General features: G+C 40.9%; 2 protein-coding genes across 3 annotated transcripts; both read left to right on the top strand.

Moving 5' to 3' along the window:
• Positions 1-284: 284 nt before the first annotated feature.
• Positions 285-6,903, top strand: mknk1 (MAPK interacting serine/threonine kinase 1). 2 transcript variants are annotated; one of them, XM_032572464.1, is made up of 14 exons: positions 285-406; positions 953-1,015; positions 1,364-1,466; positions 1,582-1,680; positions 1,764-1,861; positions 1,954-2,033; positions 2,134-2,207; positions 2,740-2,844; positions 2,926-2,981; positions 3,078-3,173; positions 3,263-3,457; positions 4,127-4,291; positions 4,391-4,434; positions 4,646-6,903. In XM_032572464.1, the coding sequence occupies exons 2-14, from the start codon at positions 962-964 to the stop codon at positions 4,863-4,865; spliced, it is 1,389 nt and encodes a 462-aa protein (XP_032428355.1). In that variant the 5' UTR covers positions 285-406; positions 953-961; the 3' UTR covers positions 4,866-6,903. The 2 variants fall into 2 exon arrangements, with proteins under 2 accessions (XP_032428355.1, XP_032428354.1); XM_032572463.1 differs by having other exon boundaries at positions 2,740-2,981.
• A 408-nt stretch (positions 6,904-7,311) lies between these two features.
• On the top strand, positions 7,312-9,557 carry LOC116725338 (transmembrane protein 275-like). The gene is made up of 2 exons (XM_032571305.1): positions 7,312-7,483; positions 7,869-9,557. The coding sequence occupies exon 2, from the start codon at positions 7,901-7,903 to the stop codon at positions 8,507-8,509; it is 609 nt and encodes a 202-aa protein (XP_032427196.1). The 5' UTR covers positions 7,312-7,483; positions 7,869-7,900; the 3' UTR covers positions 8,510-9,557.
• The last annotated feature ends 7,861 nt before the right edge of the window (positions 9,558-17,418 follow it).

Raw genomic sequence — 17,418 nt, 5'->3', positions numbered from 1 at the left:
AAATTCAAATCGGACATTATTCAGTGTAATACAGAACATTATAAAACAGCAATGGTTATGATAGTGGCACGGTTTGAACCATTCTACCTCTTTGTGTTGACTTGTCAGCGCTCTGAAAGGGGCGTGACGCTGCGTAAAAAAAGTCTCTCGTCACGCACAAAAATTCCCCTCTACGTGGATTGAGGCGTCGAGCCAGTCACGTACAGTCACGTAACGCAGGCAGCCTCATTCTCCACCAATAGAAAAACAGGAAAACCGAAAGGGACGTGCCGACCGTCTGTTTATGTGTTTTCCCGCCCTGTGCGTCATTGGCTGCCCGACTGATTGATCTCAGTTAGCAATGGGAGCTTACATCAGCTGGCGGCGGAAGCTTTGACAGGAAGGATTTGGCTGCTCTGGAGTCCAGGTCAGTGTTTTTTTTATTTTATTTTTTATCTGACTGCATTTGTGGGATTATTTGAACGCTCCCGTGACAGCCGCAGCTCCAACAGTCAAGCAACTAGGAATGAATGGATAGAAGAAGTTAGCCTAGCTGGTTAGCTAGCGTTAGCCACAGATGGCTAAGTGAGGACAGAAAAAAACAAGGGCTGTTTTATTTACGAACAGAGCTGCTAATTCCTTACTTCTGGTCGAGTTGTAAAGTAATCAGTTTGTTGATTACTTAACAACAACCGCGTTCTATGAAAAAGACATTATGTTTACTTCGTATAAAACTAAAATCAATACGTGTTAAGCAAATATTTACTTTACAATCTGTTGCCGATCCGCTTTTGACTGAATGCACCCAAGCTAAACATATTTGACAAATTCAGACATGCATTTCTGCAGCAGCTACATAGCTCAGATTCTTTACCTGTACTCCCTTCTCCCTACACGCAGTAGCTTGTTGTTACACATTACCGGCGAGCTTCTTGCGCTGAGTTTCTCACTAACTCCGTTTGTAATCTTTTAGTTGGCAGATATGGTGAGGCACGGCGTGATGTCGGAGCTGCAAACCATCCAGCATCCTCATCAGGTTTGGCCTTCTCTTATCTCTTACTATCTCTCAGGTTTCACTTCCTGAAATGCGTTTCAGGATGTTGAGCTGACTGGAAGTAGTTCTCACACTGCCTGGCCTTATCTGATGAAATAAAAACAGAAGATAAACCATAATTCATGAGTCATTCACTATAAAAGGTTGGGTGAAGATTTGCTTTTGTAACCAGGGTTGAGGTGGGTTTCTAATGATAGAAATACAACTATAACTTTGTTTTTCTTGCATTTTCTGCTGGACCACCACCTGATTTCTCTGGCTGCTCTCGCTTTTTCCCCTTTCTCCCTCCCCTCCTCCCCTGGCTGTTCGGCCTGCTTCTCTGTGTTACAGGGCAACCCCCTGGCTGTGGGCCAAGTAGGACAAACCTGTGCGAGAATCCAGAACAATGGGAACATCACGGAAGAACCGCAGCCCCTCTCGCAGGGTACAGCAGGTATGCACCACTTGTAATGGTTGTAGCAGCTGTATGCATGCTCCTTTGAATGGTAGCACATTCTGGCAAATGTTGATTCTTAATCTACACGTGTAATTTTTCTGCTCTGCTGCAGAGATTGAGAAAAGTCAGCCGGTGAACATCCCAGATTTTTCCAAAAGGAGAAAGAAGAAACGCACTAGAGCAACAGACAGCTTCACAGGCACCTTTAATGGTAATGAAGTGATTTGACAGTGTCGTCCTCATTGCTTGACAACGAGCAACAGTAGTGTTAATGTCCTGCTTTCCCTCACATAGATCTGTACAAACTGACAGATGAGGTGCTTGGTCAGGGGGCATATGCTAAAGTTCAAGGATGTGTGAGCCTGCAAAATGGACAGGAGTTTGCTGTGAAAGTGAGTAATTCTTTTTTTTTTTTTGTCAAATAAGTACAACTGTATGTTTTTATATAAACAACTAAACATGTCTTGTGTTTCGTCTTGGGCAGATCATAGAAAAGGCCGCAGGGCACAGCCGAAGCAGAGTATTTCGAGAGGTGGAGACTCTCTATCAGTGTCAAGGAAACAAGTGAGTTCATCAATCAATCAATCTGTTCATCATCTCTGTTAAAAATACACTCAGTCATAAATGAAACTGATTCTAAGCAGCTCTGAATGTCTCTGTTCAGAAATATCTTGGAACTGATCCAATTCTTTGAAGACAGCTCGTACTTTTACTTGGTGTTTGAAAAGCTGCGTGGAGGCAAGTATGAGATACTAAAAGTGCCACCTGCACACACCTGACATGTTTTCTTTATATCAGTTTCTCAGTATTTCCAAAAGTATTCATAACTCTTGTGCTTTTTCCAATTGCTACCATGAAATGTAATTTATTTCCTTGGGATTTTATGTGTTGAACTAGCATAAAGAAAGTTTAGTAAACTGTGAATTTTTTTTCAAAATGCTAAAACTTAAAGGAGCGTGAATAAGGAGGAATTTTTCTGCCATAGTTCAAGAGCACAAATTTTCAGTCTGTACAACACTTTCAACTTTCGAGGAGAAGTTTTTGAGTACAAGCGTTTCAAGTTTTGAGAAGAAAGATGTGAAGTCCTGCTTTCAAAATGAAAATGTTAGCAAGAGTATTAAAAAGTTTTGAGAACAAACGATATGAACTCCCGCTTTCAGACTGAAAATGTGTGCCATCTCGGATTACGGCAGAAAAATTCCTCCATACGTGAAAACTTTTGCAGGGCGCTGTAAACAGAAATGTAAGTAATCCTTGTCTCTTCCCACAGGCACCATTCTTACACACATCCAGAACCGAAGGCACTTTAATGAACTGGAGGCCAGCAAGGTAGTCCGGGACATTGCGCAAGCTTTGGACTTTCTACACACAAAGGGTACATTTATTTCGGAACAGCTTATATGTCGAAGTCTTGACATGAAAACGATTTATTTTGGAGTGTGTTTTTGCTTCTCAGGAATTGCTCATAGGGACCTCAAGCTGGAAAACATCCTGTGCGAATACACTGACCGGGTAAGTGACGTTATTAAGCTTTAAGGGAGACAGTTATCCCTGTACATATTTGTTATGGCTGTAATAAATGTCCTTCCCCTTTCTGTTTTCTCTCAGGTGTCACCAGTAAAAATCTGCGACTTTGATCTGGGAAGTGGAGTAAAGCTCAGCAGTGCCTGTACTCCCATAACGACGCCAGAGCTCACCACGCCGGTACAGGCTCATAACGTTTCACTCCAAACTCCGATTTACGACTTGGATGTGACTTTTTTTTTTAACACGCTGACGTCTCGCTCTCTTAGTGCGGCTCAGCGGAGTACATGGCTCCGGAAGTAGTGGAGGCGTTCACCGACGAGGCCTCCTTCTACGACAAGCGCTGTGATCTGTGGAGCCTCGGCGTCATCCTCTACATCCTGCTGAGTGGAAGCCCCCCCTTCACAGGCCACTGTGGCACTGACTGCGGGTGGGACCGGGGGGAAGCATGCAGAGCGTGCCAGGTATGCTCTCAAATTAGTTTCTGTGCTTATAAAGTCTGACAAAAACACATTATTACATGCATTGATAGAACTTTACTGTTCCAGCACCATACAAGTAAAGTAAAGTAATGCTTACATAAATCATTGCATGTATCAAAAAGGTGACGGTCCAGAGAAATGGCAAATAGCAGGTCTTTGTGTTAATCAGTCAATAAATTTTATCTGTATAGCACATTTTAGCAGAATTACAAAGTTTTAAAGAAAACACCATACAAAACATTACATTTTGATGAGGGCCATTATCTGCTATTCTAAACAGGTGGTGCTTTATAGTCTAGATTTAAGGGAACTCAGTGTTTCAGTTTTGCAGTTTTGTGGAGGTTTGTTCCAGATTTGTGGTGCATAGAAGCTGAATTCTGCCGATTCTATTATACCGCCTTTCAATTAAATTCATGTAAATATTCAACAGGGAGTATTTCAAGTTCATTTATGCAAACGCACCAACATAAAGCATCTTACAGCTCTAGGGTTGGGTTTCTCCAAGAAATACCTTTTGTACATCAGTCACTTCTGAAACTGAACATGCAACGTTATCCATCATTTTTATTTATGTCTTTTAAAATGTCTGTTAAAATGTCATCCTATTTATGTTTGGAAGGAAGTAAGATTACGTCGTACTGTTTTCCTCAGAGTTGCCTGTTTGAGAGCATCCAGGAGGGCAAGTACGAGTTTCCAGACAAGGACTGGGCTCACATCACAGACGGAGCCAAAGATCTCATATCAAAGCTGCTGGTTCGGGACTCCACTCTGCGCCTCAGCGCTGCTCAGGTCCTGCAGCATCCTTGGTTACAGGGGGTCGGTATTATTTACATATGTTCAGGTTTAGGACTTGTGTTGTTTGATTTGATCCTGTAAGTAAACTGTTTTAATCCTTTTTTATATATATATATACAGAATGCACCAGAGAGAGGTCTTCCAACTCCTCGTGTCCTACAGAGGTTTGCTTTGAGTTTTTATGTCTTTACGATGCTTTGAAACAAAACAGACACATTTTAGGCAGCGGAAGGGAGAAGTAAAGGATTTTGAGTTGAAAGGGACTTTTTTTTGTTTTTTAGAGTGCTGAGGTGGTGGTCAACCTCCTCAAGGAATTAGCTTGTTGTGGGTCGTGCGGACAGCGTTGGTCGTTAAAAACGAATCTCGTCTTTTTAGGAACAGCAGCACCAAGGACTTGACCCAGTTTGCAGCAGAAGCCATCGCCTTTAACCGGCAGCTCTCCCAGCACGACGAGCAGCAGGAGGAGTCGGCGTCCATCGTCTGCTCCATGAGGCTGTCCCCTCCTTCCAACTCCCGGCTGGCCCGCAGACGGGCCCAGTCCAACGCTCTGCGCAGCGGGGACTTCTCTCCTGTTTCTGATGACCTCGCAGCCTGAGCCACCAGCACAACCTCCCTCCTGGTTGTCTTCACTAACCGATATCAGATTCTACTGGCTCTTTTTTTGTTTTGTTTGTTTTGTTTGTTTCTTTTTTTTGCACAGGGAGTCTTATTGGAGCACTCACATGGTATCAGAGTCGACTAACTCTACATCCAACACTTTTTAAGCTGCCTAGGTTTTAAACTCTCGAGATCACTTTTCGCTTTTAAAAAAAGTATTTCTTAAGCTTTACAGATGTATTTATTGGTAATTCTCAACCAAAAAGTCAGCAACAAAACCTCTGTTGTTACCAGCAGATAATTCAAGGACATATCATTACCAAAACAGCGTTTTAGAGGTGCAGCTGTTTACTGTCCTCGTGCAAAAATCATTTTGTTTTTGCTGATTTTATTTCTCTTTTATTTTTTTAGCTGTGAATTATTTGGTATTTTGATTTTATTATTAAGCTTCTGAAAAGGGATGATTTGTGCTTCTTAAAGCCCATATGTGGATGTGATCGGATGTTTGTGTTTATGTTTGAAGGGTAGGAGAGGACGATTCTTGGGGAAAACTGGACCTTTTATTAATATTACCAGTTAATGTCATTATGTGTAATTGCATGAGTGTGAAATTCAGGTGCTAGAATTAAGGATCTTTTCACTGCAACACAACCTACCTGTAGCACTGATGTACTTTAAAATGAACTTAGTTTGAGTGAATGGAAGAGAAGCCCATTTGTGCCACTTTAAAGAAAACTAAACTCACAGTTACTATTTATGAGCGTTAAAGTTATAACTATGACGTAACAATAATCAATAAATACAATGTATATTTAAAGTCAAATCAGTTAAATATGCATTTATAAAAGGTAACATATTTTTGAGATAAACAATTTTATTGTTTTTTTCATTCCGTTTTTCCTTTGTTTTTTTTAAAATCCAACATTTTTTAAAAAACAATAAGTTTATCATAAGTCCAGGTACAAAGTCAAAATTATGGTTATCTACATCATAACGTTTTTAATGTGAATTATAACTTACTTTATAAAACTTATCTGAGAATTGTGACTTCAAATTTCATAATTTGAATTAAAAATCATCAGTAATATATTTACAACCTATAATTTTAAGCATTGAAATGCATGGCTATGACTCAGTTTCTTTGAAGTTGTTTGAATGGGCTTCCATACTACGAGGAGAATATAATGTATGCAGAGCATTATTATTTTTTTATAAATTTTTATTTCAATCCTCCAGATAGGTTTTGTTTTGCTGTAAAAAAAACAAACAAAAAAATGAAACACCACAACAAATATTGATTTATTTTTTTCTGGTCTCGGTTGTTTAGTATATTTGGAGTGGGTTTTTTTTTTTGTAGACTTGAGCTGTGATTCTTGCTTTTAAAGTTGTAGATAGTTGTGAAAGTCAAAGGGATTTATTTTCATGTTACATTTGATAGTAAGAAATTAGCCTAAAGTAATTGAAGGGATTTATTTTTGTAAGTGTATTTTGTTTAGTTTTGTATCTGGTAATGTGAAGATGGAAGAAAAAGGGATTGAGCAAGTTGACGTTTGTCTCATGAATCTAAAACTATTTTGACTTGATTTTGTTTTCGGTTCATGTTCGGGCTGCAGTATTCGCCTGAACTTCTTTTAACCCTTTTAAGTTTACGTGCCGCCCTCGAACAGAACCCCCCGCCCCTGTTTCCCTGTAACTCGCACTGTTGCCATGGTCACCCCATCTCTTCAGCAACTGAGCGCTTTCATTGTCAAGCAGGAATTAAGAGAGATTTGCTCTGAGACAACATCAGGAAACAATTACTTGCCATGTTAAAACCCTCGCTCTTGTTTTTATGAATCATAAAAAGAGCCTCTCCCCTCCCCTCCGCCCTCCTCATGCCTGGTTGTAATGGCATCAAATGAGATGCAGTAATGGGTTCGCAATTAAGGAGCCCCGCAGAGCTTTGATATAGGACCTGATGAGCAAAGCTGTTCTTGTGCATGGAGCAGATTTCCACTGGGATGATGTGTTCTCAATAAAAAAATGTTGAAATATCACCTCTTGTGTAATTTGTGTTGGCTTGTGTTCAACGGTTATCTCTTAACATACTAGCTCTGACTCGGGGGATGTCAGTAGTTTTTATTTTCAAAGGCTCTTTTGTATGAGCTGAAGGCCAAAGGGAGTGGGAAGGATGTAGAAAATAATTGCTTGGTGAAAAAAAAAAAAGAAACAGGCTTCCTCTGAAATAGTTTGTCATGATTTATATGACACCTGAGAAGAAGTATTTCCGTTTTTATGCAGTGTCCTTTACTTTTGTAATAGCCTTAAATAAAAACCTTTCAGTTTTTAAACCATTAATTATTTTTAATGGTTTAAGAAGTAACCGCAACTTACTGATTCCTATTTTGTCAAAGTCCTCGTTATCGGAGGGAAGGATATTTGGATGAGGATGATTTGATAGTTTGTTTGAACGGACTCTTTAGCGCTCCTAGTGGTGACAAGCGAGCAGTGCAGCTGCTGCTCTCTGCTGTTCACCTGCTGGAGGGAGAGACAACATTCATCTCGCAGCTGCTGTGCAACAGGATGCAGAGACAAAGCGCGGCTAGGCACCCAGCAGGACTACGGGTTCAATAAAAGGTAAGTGACGCAGATTAGTTTGTAATAATGCTGCTGAAATGGACTTTTAATGGTTTATGTGATTCTTTCGGTTTTGCCTGTGTAGACCTGTGTGCCTCAAATCAAAAATCCTTCATTCATCCTGAAATAAAATGAAAGGTTTCTTCAAATAGTTGTAGATTATGTTGGTTGTGGGGAGGGAGAATCTCCTGTAACGGTCCGTATCACAGCTATTCTGTAGAGGCCTCTGACTGAAGACAATCTGATCATACATGACAGTCTCTCGTGTCACTTTGGAGACACTTTTGCTTAAAGTTGCTCAAACATGATGATTGAGACGTTGAAGAAATGTACCAAAAACGACTAAAAAACTAAAACTTTCTTCCACAAAACTTTCTGTGTGCAGTGATGAAGTGCATCGTCCGATCCTGTTAAGACATGGTGTTACCTGATGAGAAATCAAGACCATCCGTTCCCAGCAACATCCCAGAACGGCGCAGCCTGCGGTACCAGAACCTGCCCTCCCCGGCTCTGTGCTGCGCCTGCGGCCTGTGCATCATGCTGGCCGGCATCAACATCACCCTGGTCGGAGCTTTCGCCTTCGGCACCTTCAGCTTGGCGGCCAACCCTCCCATCATCATCGGGCCCCTCCTCTTGCTGTTGGCTCTGGCTTTCTTCACGGCCTGCTGCGTGGTCAGTAGGAGACCCTCATCCCACATGGCTCGGAAGACCCAGGGAGGGGAGAAGTGGGGGTTGATGAGGATGGGGACGGTCGCCTTCGAGATGGAGATGAGCGAGCACACCCTGCAGGACACGACGGCCGTCCAGCTCAGCCCCACAAACTCCCTCAGCTCCTCTCACAGGTCCACGTCGAACCAGGGTGACGGCTCGGCTCTGGCCGCCTGTCAGAATGAGACCAAGGAGCCGCAGAGCTCTGAGAAGAGTGACACGGGTGCTGACGGGGATAAAACGAGTCTGACCTCTGAAAACAAGGAGAGCACTTCCACTCAGCTGCTGCCTGACCAGAAGACATCCTCCTCCACATAACACGAACCGGCTCTGCTTGCTTGGACGACTGTTTATCCCACCACAGGACGGGAGCATCTGATGGACCTCAAGGGTCTTTTTAATACAAGGAAAAAGTGGAAAAAGAAACTGTTAAAGATGCATTAGATCAGAGATGCACCAATCGAGTCCTTCTTGGCCTGTCCCACTATATTTGAGCTCTTACTTCAAAATGTTGACCCATTCTGATTCTGGAAGCAATTTGTTCTGCTTCCTTTGTAACAATTTTGAATATGAAGGGGTGGCAGTGTTTCTGCATCGATGCATTTGTTCCTAACCTTTCTCAGATTTATTGACTAAAAATAGTGGGAGTCATTAATTATGACGCATTTATTGAATCTGTGAAAAACAGTTTTTTAGCCATTAGCTTTCTGATCACCAGTAAGAGCAAATCAACAGAAAACTGACTAATTTTACAGTCCATCTGTGGTAATTTTTTTCATGTTTTTGTTTTTCTAATATGCTGCTGTATTTTTTTTTTAATTTATTTTTGATCTTTTCTGGTTGTGCCGTTGTGTGTTTCTCTTCAAGGCCACCCTGCTGCACGCTACAACATGTCATGCAGCTCCTGTGATTACTCAATTGTGTTACAGGATATTGTTACGTGTTTATTGCTGTTCTCCAGGATAGAGGGTGTCCTTCGTCCAACAGAAAGAGAAGAGAAACTTGCCCTTTGTTCTTCTTTTTTGTGAAAGAAAAAAAAAAAACAACCTAGCACAGACAGATTATTTCTTATTTGTGCCCAATAGGTTGACTACTGTTGTTGTTGCTGCTCTAGATGTGAGGATGGAGGATATTGTGCGTCCAGCTGAGCCCCGTTGAGAAAAAAGCTGCTCTGTAAGCCTCACTGACACATTTCTCATAAACATTATATAACAACTCGGAGTTTGATTCTCTCACAGTTCACATCACTCATTGCATAAGGCGGCAGAAACTCAAAATGTGTAAAAAAAAAAAAAAAACAACCTAACATTTGTTTCCATTCTGTATGTCATGTGAAACGTAAATAAAGAGGGCATCTTCTGTGTCAGCCTTACGATCTCTGCCGTTGTCTGTGGTCGTTACGAACATGAAGCCATAAAAAAAAAAAAATCATGTCAGGTTATGTAAGAAAAGTGTGCAGGTTGTGAGGATAAACTCATTTGTTATCTGAGAAACACCGGCGGCAACAGTGCAAACAGTTCCCTCTTAGCATATTGCCCATCACTTGGCATCAAGCCGACTGCTGCGGGCAACAACCACAGCGCCATGTTTACTCATCATTATACACATGCTGTCCCCAAACACACGAGACCAAACTCTGTGATCCCTTCGGACAGCGAAAGCTGCTGCCTGCTGTTACTGGAGTCTTTTTGCGTGTGTGTGTGAATCGAGGTGTATAAGTGGCCACAGCCAGGGATCTCTTAATCCTGAGACTCAGGAATAAGCCTCACAGTGTTTGCATGAGGAGGATGACATGTCTTGACAACCCGATAGATGAGGCCATGCTGCTCTGAAAGGCAGCACAATGGGATTTAGTCAGTTCAGAATTGGTCTTAGCTGTGCTGGTTATCCAGTTAACTTTAAAACCAAACTTCTTGGTGCAATCTCAGGAAATTTGAATATCAGGAAATGTTCATTTATTTCAGTAGCTCAGTTCAGGAATAAGACCAATAAATAGATGTTTAACGCAGAAACGTGAGGCCTACTGAAACGTGTCTCCATGTACTGAGCAGTATATGTGATCGGCCTCTGACTCTGCTAAAGCGTAATGGGAGCAGAGGTTGCTTTAATAGCAGCCTTCAACTCATCTGCATTGCTGGTTCTGGTGTTTTATCATCTTCTTCTTTGCAACACTCCATAGATTCTCTGGCGCTTATAGGTCTGATCAGTTTGATGGCCAGTAAATGAAAGAGATAAGGTGATTAATGAATTCTCAGCAGCTAAAAGTGTGGGCTAAAAGTGCTCTAAAATCTTTCATTATCAGTCTTTCTAGTTGGGGGGGAAACAACCTCTGTATGATCATAGAACTGCTTCTCTAAGATGCACTTTTTTGAGCATTCAAGGCTTGGTGGTTCAAGGTTCTTTTCCTCCTTTCAGCTCACTGCACTCACTAAGGTGCACTCAGTATCCAGAGGAAAAAGGGAAAAGGAAAAATTATACAATGCTTACATGTTTTATGCAATTTATACAAGATGGGAGGAATATGCTGTAGACTTCAATCCCCATCTTTTAGTTCTCTCAGTCCAATGTTCTCTCTCTGTGCATCACTAACATGTTAAGTCTTATCTCTGTTGCTGCTAAGTGTGCAGGACCAGATAGTTTTCTGTATCAGTTTGTTGACGTCACTTCTGGATTAAACACACATAACGTTCTGTGTCAGATTATTACAGCAACACCATCCCTAGAAACACTCCACACTTTCTGTCTCTGCTCTATTGTCATTACCCATTTATTGACGTATCAGGCTTTTCTGTTCTAATTTTTTATAAGACATACACAGTGATAAAAACCCCCACTATGCTCACGGTGTGTTGCTCCTGCTGCTGTGTGTGTATTATCAAAGAGGCACCATTAACCATCAGTTCTATGCTTCTTGTAGTGAGAAGCTGTTCTTGCTTCTCACTACAACCCCCCCCACACACACACCCTTTATTTAAAGGCAAAATATTCACCCTTAGAGGTCTATGACTCTCCAATCTCTCCCAAATTTTGTTTCACAATCTTCACAAAGCTATTGCTGTCGCATTTCCAGTTTTTCCTTCCACTCAACTTGCCATTCTTTTGCTCTTTTTCAATGATCCTCCCTGGAGATGATGTGAGGGTGTCAGTGACTCCGGTGGAAAACTGTCCTGTCAGCAACGTTTCCCATGAATTAACCGACTACAACGTCAAATGTGTTTTTTGAAGCTGTAAGCCGCAATCATTCACATTCTCAGGTATAAACACTCAAAATTAATAACTTTGTAAAATAAAACTAGATAAGCATATCAACTTTTTCTGAATTCAATTTTTACAATAAATTGTTTTATGATAAATATTCAAATTGGTTATTTGTTTGTGTTCACTTGAGGCCCTGCAATGGAAAGGTGACCTGTCCAAGGTCAGAGGACTGATGGAGAAAGGGACCAGCTCCCTCTGCAAGGGTCAGTGGATATAGACAATAGATGGATGTTTATTTAAGCTATAAACTGCAGGCCCAACAGACTGATCCTTTCACTTTTGGGGAAGTTATGACAACTTTATTTGGGTCAAACACATGAACCTCTTCAGAATCGTATTAGTTTCATTGCAATAAGATGACTTTCAGATAATCTCCCATCTTAGCCATCATACACAAATTATTGAATAGTATTATTAATGACTTTACCCCAACAATGCATATGAGCCATAAAAGTCAGATTTTTAATCAAATTTTTAAAGTGACTCTGATGAAAGGCATTTCTTCTTCTTTCTTTATATATTTTTTTAACTATTTCTATTATTTGGGAGACTTTTATCTACATGAGAGAATAAAAAATGTATTCATTATAAATCATCCAAAATATTCTTCAAAACAATTGATTTCGCATTAGAAAAAAAATTAGATCCTACCACAAAAACATGTGTAGGTTATTTTCTGTCTCTTGTAAATCAGATAAAAACATATTTTCTCCATACTGAAAGGTGTTTATTCGATACATAATCGCCAAAATGGTTCTAATTCATGTTGCTGTCTGTTGTATAACATAACCCTATTCATTGAAATGAATAAATACGATGCAATAATGATGACGGTGATAATGATACAAAGCTGAATAGACTTAATTAAACAAGCGCAATAAGAACCTGGCGATTCAAAGGGTCTGTTGCGGAGGTTGTTATTTGATTTACGACAGCTTCTGTTCGAGAGAGAAACAGCTTCAATAGGCAAAAATAAACTATTTTCATTTGCACTAGTTAACTGAACTCCTTTTAGATAACTGTTATTGTATATTCACAGGGAAAATGTCCTCAATGATTCGACTTCACTGATGTAATGTGTGTCATTTGGACTAAATTTACCATATGTATTTTATTCTGCTTACATTTGCAGAGTTTAAGGTCAGGAAAAAAATATATGTTAATGATTAGAAAATATTTCTTTTTCAATCTGGAAAGCGCTGCGAAGTACTTGTGATGGCAATACTGCGTAGCGACACTAGAGGGCAGTGTCGTCGTTCGCGTTTAGTGCGTCGATTCAGTACGATGTAAGACTGAATTGGTTTTGCTTTAATCTGTATTCTATTTAATTTTGTGTTTCTATTTTAAACTAAACATGTCCAGGAAACTGGAATGCTTTTGTTATTGATTTTAATCTATTTTCATATGTTAGATTGGGTAAATACAAATCTACATTTTTAAAAGTTATCTTCTTTCCTAATTTCTTTGTCAGACTTTCACATTTTCAGAAGCTGGCAATTGTTTCTACACATTGGTAAACTCAATCTTTTAAACTTTATCAGGGATTCTAAATCTTCATACAGATAAATATTGCTTAATCTGGTGTTCAGATGCTAATAGTAGGGATTTAAAGGAAAAAAATGTTTCACAATCTCCTTAAGGGTTTTAAACCTTATGCTTCTGACCACTCTGTGACCCCTGAAACTTGGAAGAATCCCTTCCTGACTAAAATGTGCTATCAAAGTGTAAAAACAACCGCACAAAACCAGAACTGAAAATCAATCAGCGGCCAGATCAGTTTGGCTCTATGCTCTAATTTGTCTTCTCTGTCTGTGTGTGCAGGGCTTTAGGCTTGATGAGAGGCTTTTATTCTTTCCTGTGATAAAGAGCAGATGGCATATGTTGCCCAGTGTCAGTATAAGTAAATGTAATTTTATATTTTATACAGCAAGGGAAATATAGAGACTTCTGCATCCACATTCAAATTATTACGGGAAAGTTTTAATTGCTGTTGTCTTGTAAACAATTTTTATAACAGCCTGTGACTGCACTTAGATAATAGCAGTTTTATTAGAAAAGGGAAACATTTGCAAATAAAAATTATTAAAAAGTAATAGAGCTATATTTGGACTTTATCTTTCAATAGAGTTGCACAGATTTGACTTTTCTGTTTAGTGCTTCTAATGCTTTGACTTGCCAACATGAATTTAATTGAATCAAACTCTTGTTCAACAGTTATTTTATAAGCAATTGTCAGGGCAGCATTTAAAGTATTTCTCCAGTCTGTTGTGTTGGTCATTAACTATTTACAGTAACATTGTGTGATGATTGGAAGAGGAGCCACTGTGCTTCACTAATTGCTTAATATCACTTTTATATTTCAAAACAAATTTAGGAGATTACAATGCTAACATGCGGTTACCAGGATCTACAAATCCACCACTTTCCAAAACAAAAAGCCTTCCAGCTCAAAAGAACAACTCAGGACAACTTAGCTGTATTCTGTTCAGCCTTCCAGTTTTCTACTGAAACTCTCTCTCTTTCTCTCTCTAAATCCCATCTTATATTCTTCATCTGTTTTTATTTTCTTTAAAAACTGCACTGATGTTTAAAATACTTTCCATCTTTTCGGAGATTCCAACCTGAATACTCGCTAACGCTAGCTAGAGAGATGCTAAGTTGGCAACGCTGCAGGTGATCACTAGTCAGCGCCAGGCTTGTCCAATATCACCAGCCAATTTCTCAGTGAATCTTGGCTGTTATATTTTCAAAACTGCTTCATGTATGAGTATTTGCAACATGAATCTATTGCCACCAAATCCTGGATTCAAATCTCATTCTGAGTCTAGATTTTCTCAATGGACTCCTGCTTCCTCTTAAAGTACAAAGCCATGCATGGCCAGTTAAATAGAGCATGTTCGTGCACCGTATCTTGTCCTTCTTTTACATGTTGCCCCTTGATGGAGTGGTGACCTGTTCAGGGTGGACTCCACCTCTCACGCTCTGACCTCTGGATTAAGCGGGTTTAGAAAACTGATGGATGAATTGATCACAACACTTTCCTTCTCCTGTGAAACCATAGCTCCGCTTTGGGGAGCCTTTTGACGTCCTTGGGCATCCTCCTTCCATCACGCCGTGCTTTAGAGGGATGCATCACAGCCTGGATTTCTCTAACAAAAATACATTTCCCAGAGGTGCTACACAACATTCCCAGATAACCAGACAGAACAATTGCAAGGTTGCAGTGTCTTTAACACTCTCTTTACTCCTTCTGTTGTAGCACAATCATCACCAGTTAAGAGACCCTTTGGGTTTTGAAGTTTTTGAACATTAATCTTGTAAAGATGGTTGTCTTTCTATTATTCCTCTTTTCTTGGAAGCAACAAGCATTTTGATGTCCCTCAACTCATAATGAAGTGCCATTATTTTTTTTATCCTGCTGATCACTTGGTAAAGTGTCTCTTCAAACAGCAGCTTGCTCCATCTAATTCCTAATGACTAATGCGAATGCTGACTCTGCTCTTGTAAAACAAATGATATCTCTGTCCTGTTCGAATAATCCCAATATATTCAAATAGAAGGGGATGTATTACTATGACAGAGGGGGAAGGATGTTTCCTCTTCATGATAAATGTGCAAATGTCCGCCAGAGCTGAATCAGACAGCAAGTTTTAATGGCCTGATTGCTCGTTCATTTCCCGGCTCATTCTCTAGCAGCCCTGCTCCCTCCTTTTTAATGCCGAGCCGGTCATATTTCGTCCCAGATTAGTATAGACGGCGCCTGACAGTTGCTTCTGCTCAAGGTATTTAGAAGACATAATTCATTCATGGATCTAGAAGTGCTCCCATTTGTCATTCCCGCTCACTCTCCCCTCGCCCGCCCATTCCTCTGGGTGGCGGAGACGAGGGCCGGGGCCAGTTTTCAGCTGATGTATTAGCGGGCATATGCAAGCAATGAATTATCAAGGAGGAAAAGGAGTCAATTATCCACTCCTAAAGAGGGGCCAGGCTCGCCCGGTGGCCTAGGGGCCACTTTCCATATTTACCAAATCGTTTTACGGAGCGGTACGCCAGGACACCTGGAGGGGAGACGGTGAGCAGACAGCACACCTGCAACTCTCCCTCACACACAGTCAACTTTAACCTTCTCACCCCGCCATATCACCGTTCTACTCCGCAGTTGACAAGGACAGGCAGGGATGTTTTGGATCCATACGTTCATAATCCATTTTACACACACACCAGCTCCTCAAACTGATTTCGGTTGAGCTGGAATAGCCACGCCGTGACCGTCAGCCATTTCCCCGTGTCCCAGTTCTCCCTCTCTGACTTCAGTCAAATCAAAATGGGGGACCCTGATTGACTGTGCCGCTCTGACTAATAGAGTGGATATGGTGAATAAAATAGCCGGCAGTCTCATTCCAAAGTCTCTTACCCCCTGTGTCCCCAGTCACTTTTTCCTTGACATATTTTCAGAGATTGAGCTTTCTATCCTGTTTCTGATGAGGACGCGTGGAGGTGGAGGTGGGGTTCCCCCGGAGCGGCCAGCACCCTCGGACAGGAGCTGACAGGCCCTCAGATGGCTGCCTGGACTGACACTTAGGGAAATTAGGTTGTTAGACAGCATTATGAGCGCGCTGATAGCTTGGTAATGGGTTTTAAGTTTGGAGTTTAACACAGAAGCCCACTGGGAATGGCCTTGATGTGTGTGGGTGGACAGGTGGGCTTTTCTATACTCCCAAAGGTAACTCAGAGACAGAGGGCAAAAGAAATAAGGGAAAACAAATAGGAGAAGAAAGACTATGTAAAATCTTCGAACAATAGACACATTTAACAATTTCATCTGCACCAAGACATGCTGTTTTTTAAAATCAGTTTCTCCAAGCAGACAAAATGCAGAATCGCAGTATCTCCTCCATCCAGATGATTGCTCCTGAAATCCTTCAGGGCTCAATTTCACCAAACTCTAAAACAATGACAATTTTCTGGTCTTTTGTTATGTTTAAAGGTTTATAGTTTTGCATGCCGTCCGCAATCGCTTTCCAAGCCGAGTTTTAAGTAAGGGCGTCTAAATTTAGTGCATAACGATAAACTCTTAAGTTTTAAGACATAGGCTAATGCGTGAGGGTGTTAAAACCAGTGGGATAGTTTAGTGGAGATTAGGGGACATATCAAAGACTCGAGTAAAGCTCCATCAAGAGCAGTACGGCTGTTTAGTGGGCATCTCCGCACGCTTTTCTTCTCTCTCTTTTTTCAAATGGGTGCAGGAGTGACTCATAAAGCTTTGGCACCCAGTGAGTGACTGATAATGTCTCCACATCACTCCCATTACTCCTTTTGCCCATGCTTTGAAAACGAATGGGCCACTTTATTGCTGCCATGGACCCCTCAAGTTCTGTTAAGGAGGAAGATTTAGAGTGACGTTATGGACGTCCAGCGGAGGTTGAGACGACTCACAGGAGAGGATGAAATGGATGAGGTGGGCCAGAGTGATGGCGGCAGTTTTCATTCACTCCCCCTGACTTCTAGATAAATTGTGTTGTAGGGGAGGGTTGGGGCGGTTTCTCTGGCAAGATTTTTTCAGTAGAGCAGATGAGCAAAGTTCGCAATACAAATCAAGCCATAAGGTTTCCACAGTGTGCTTCGGCTCCATGTCCTGCGGGCATCTCTTTCATGGCGCTCCAGAGAATACACACTGAATTCAACCCCATCAGAACAGTCCGACTGGTCCACAAGTCATTTCTGGTTTATTAGAAGAAAACTCGTGTGTGTTTGAGTATGTGTGTGCCAAAGTGGAAATCTCTTTTCCATTTCTTCCTCAAGCATCCTGAACAAACTACCTAAGAATCTGCTAAAAAAGCTGATAAGGTGGAAATGTTTAACCTATCGTGGACACGGTGCCTTGCAAAACCAACATCTTTTGATTATCACAGCCAGAAATTTCTGCATATATTTTTGGGATCTTTAATTTTATTACAAACAAAAATTAG

The sequence above is a fragment of the Xiphophorus hellerii genome, chromosome 9 (assembly GCF_003331165.1).
Source record: "Xiphophorus hellerii strain 12219 chromosome 9, Xiphophorus_hellerii-4.1, whole genome shotgun sequence".
NCBI classification, from domain to species: Eukaryota; Metazoa; Chordata; class Actinopteri; order Cyprinodontiformes; family Poeciliidae; genus Xiphophorus; species Xiphophorus hellerii.
Note: the sequence above shows the minus strand (reverse complement) of the source record. Positions and strands in the feature narration are given on the sequence as shown.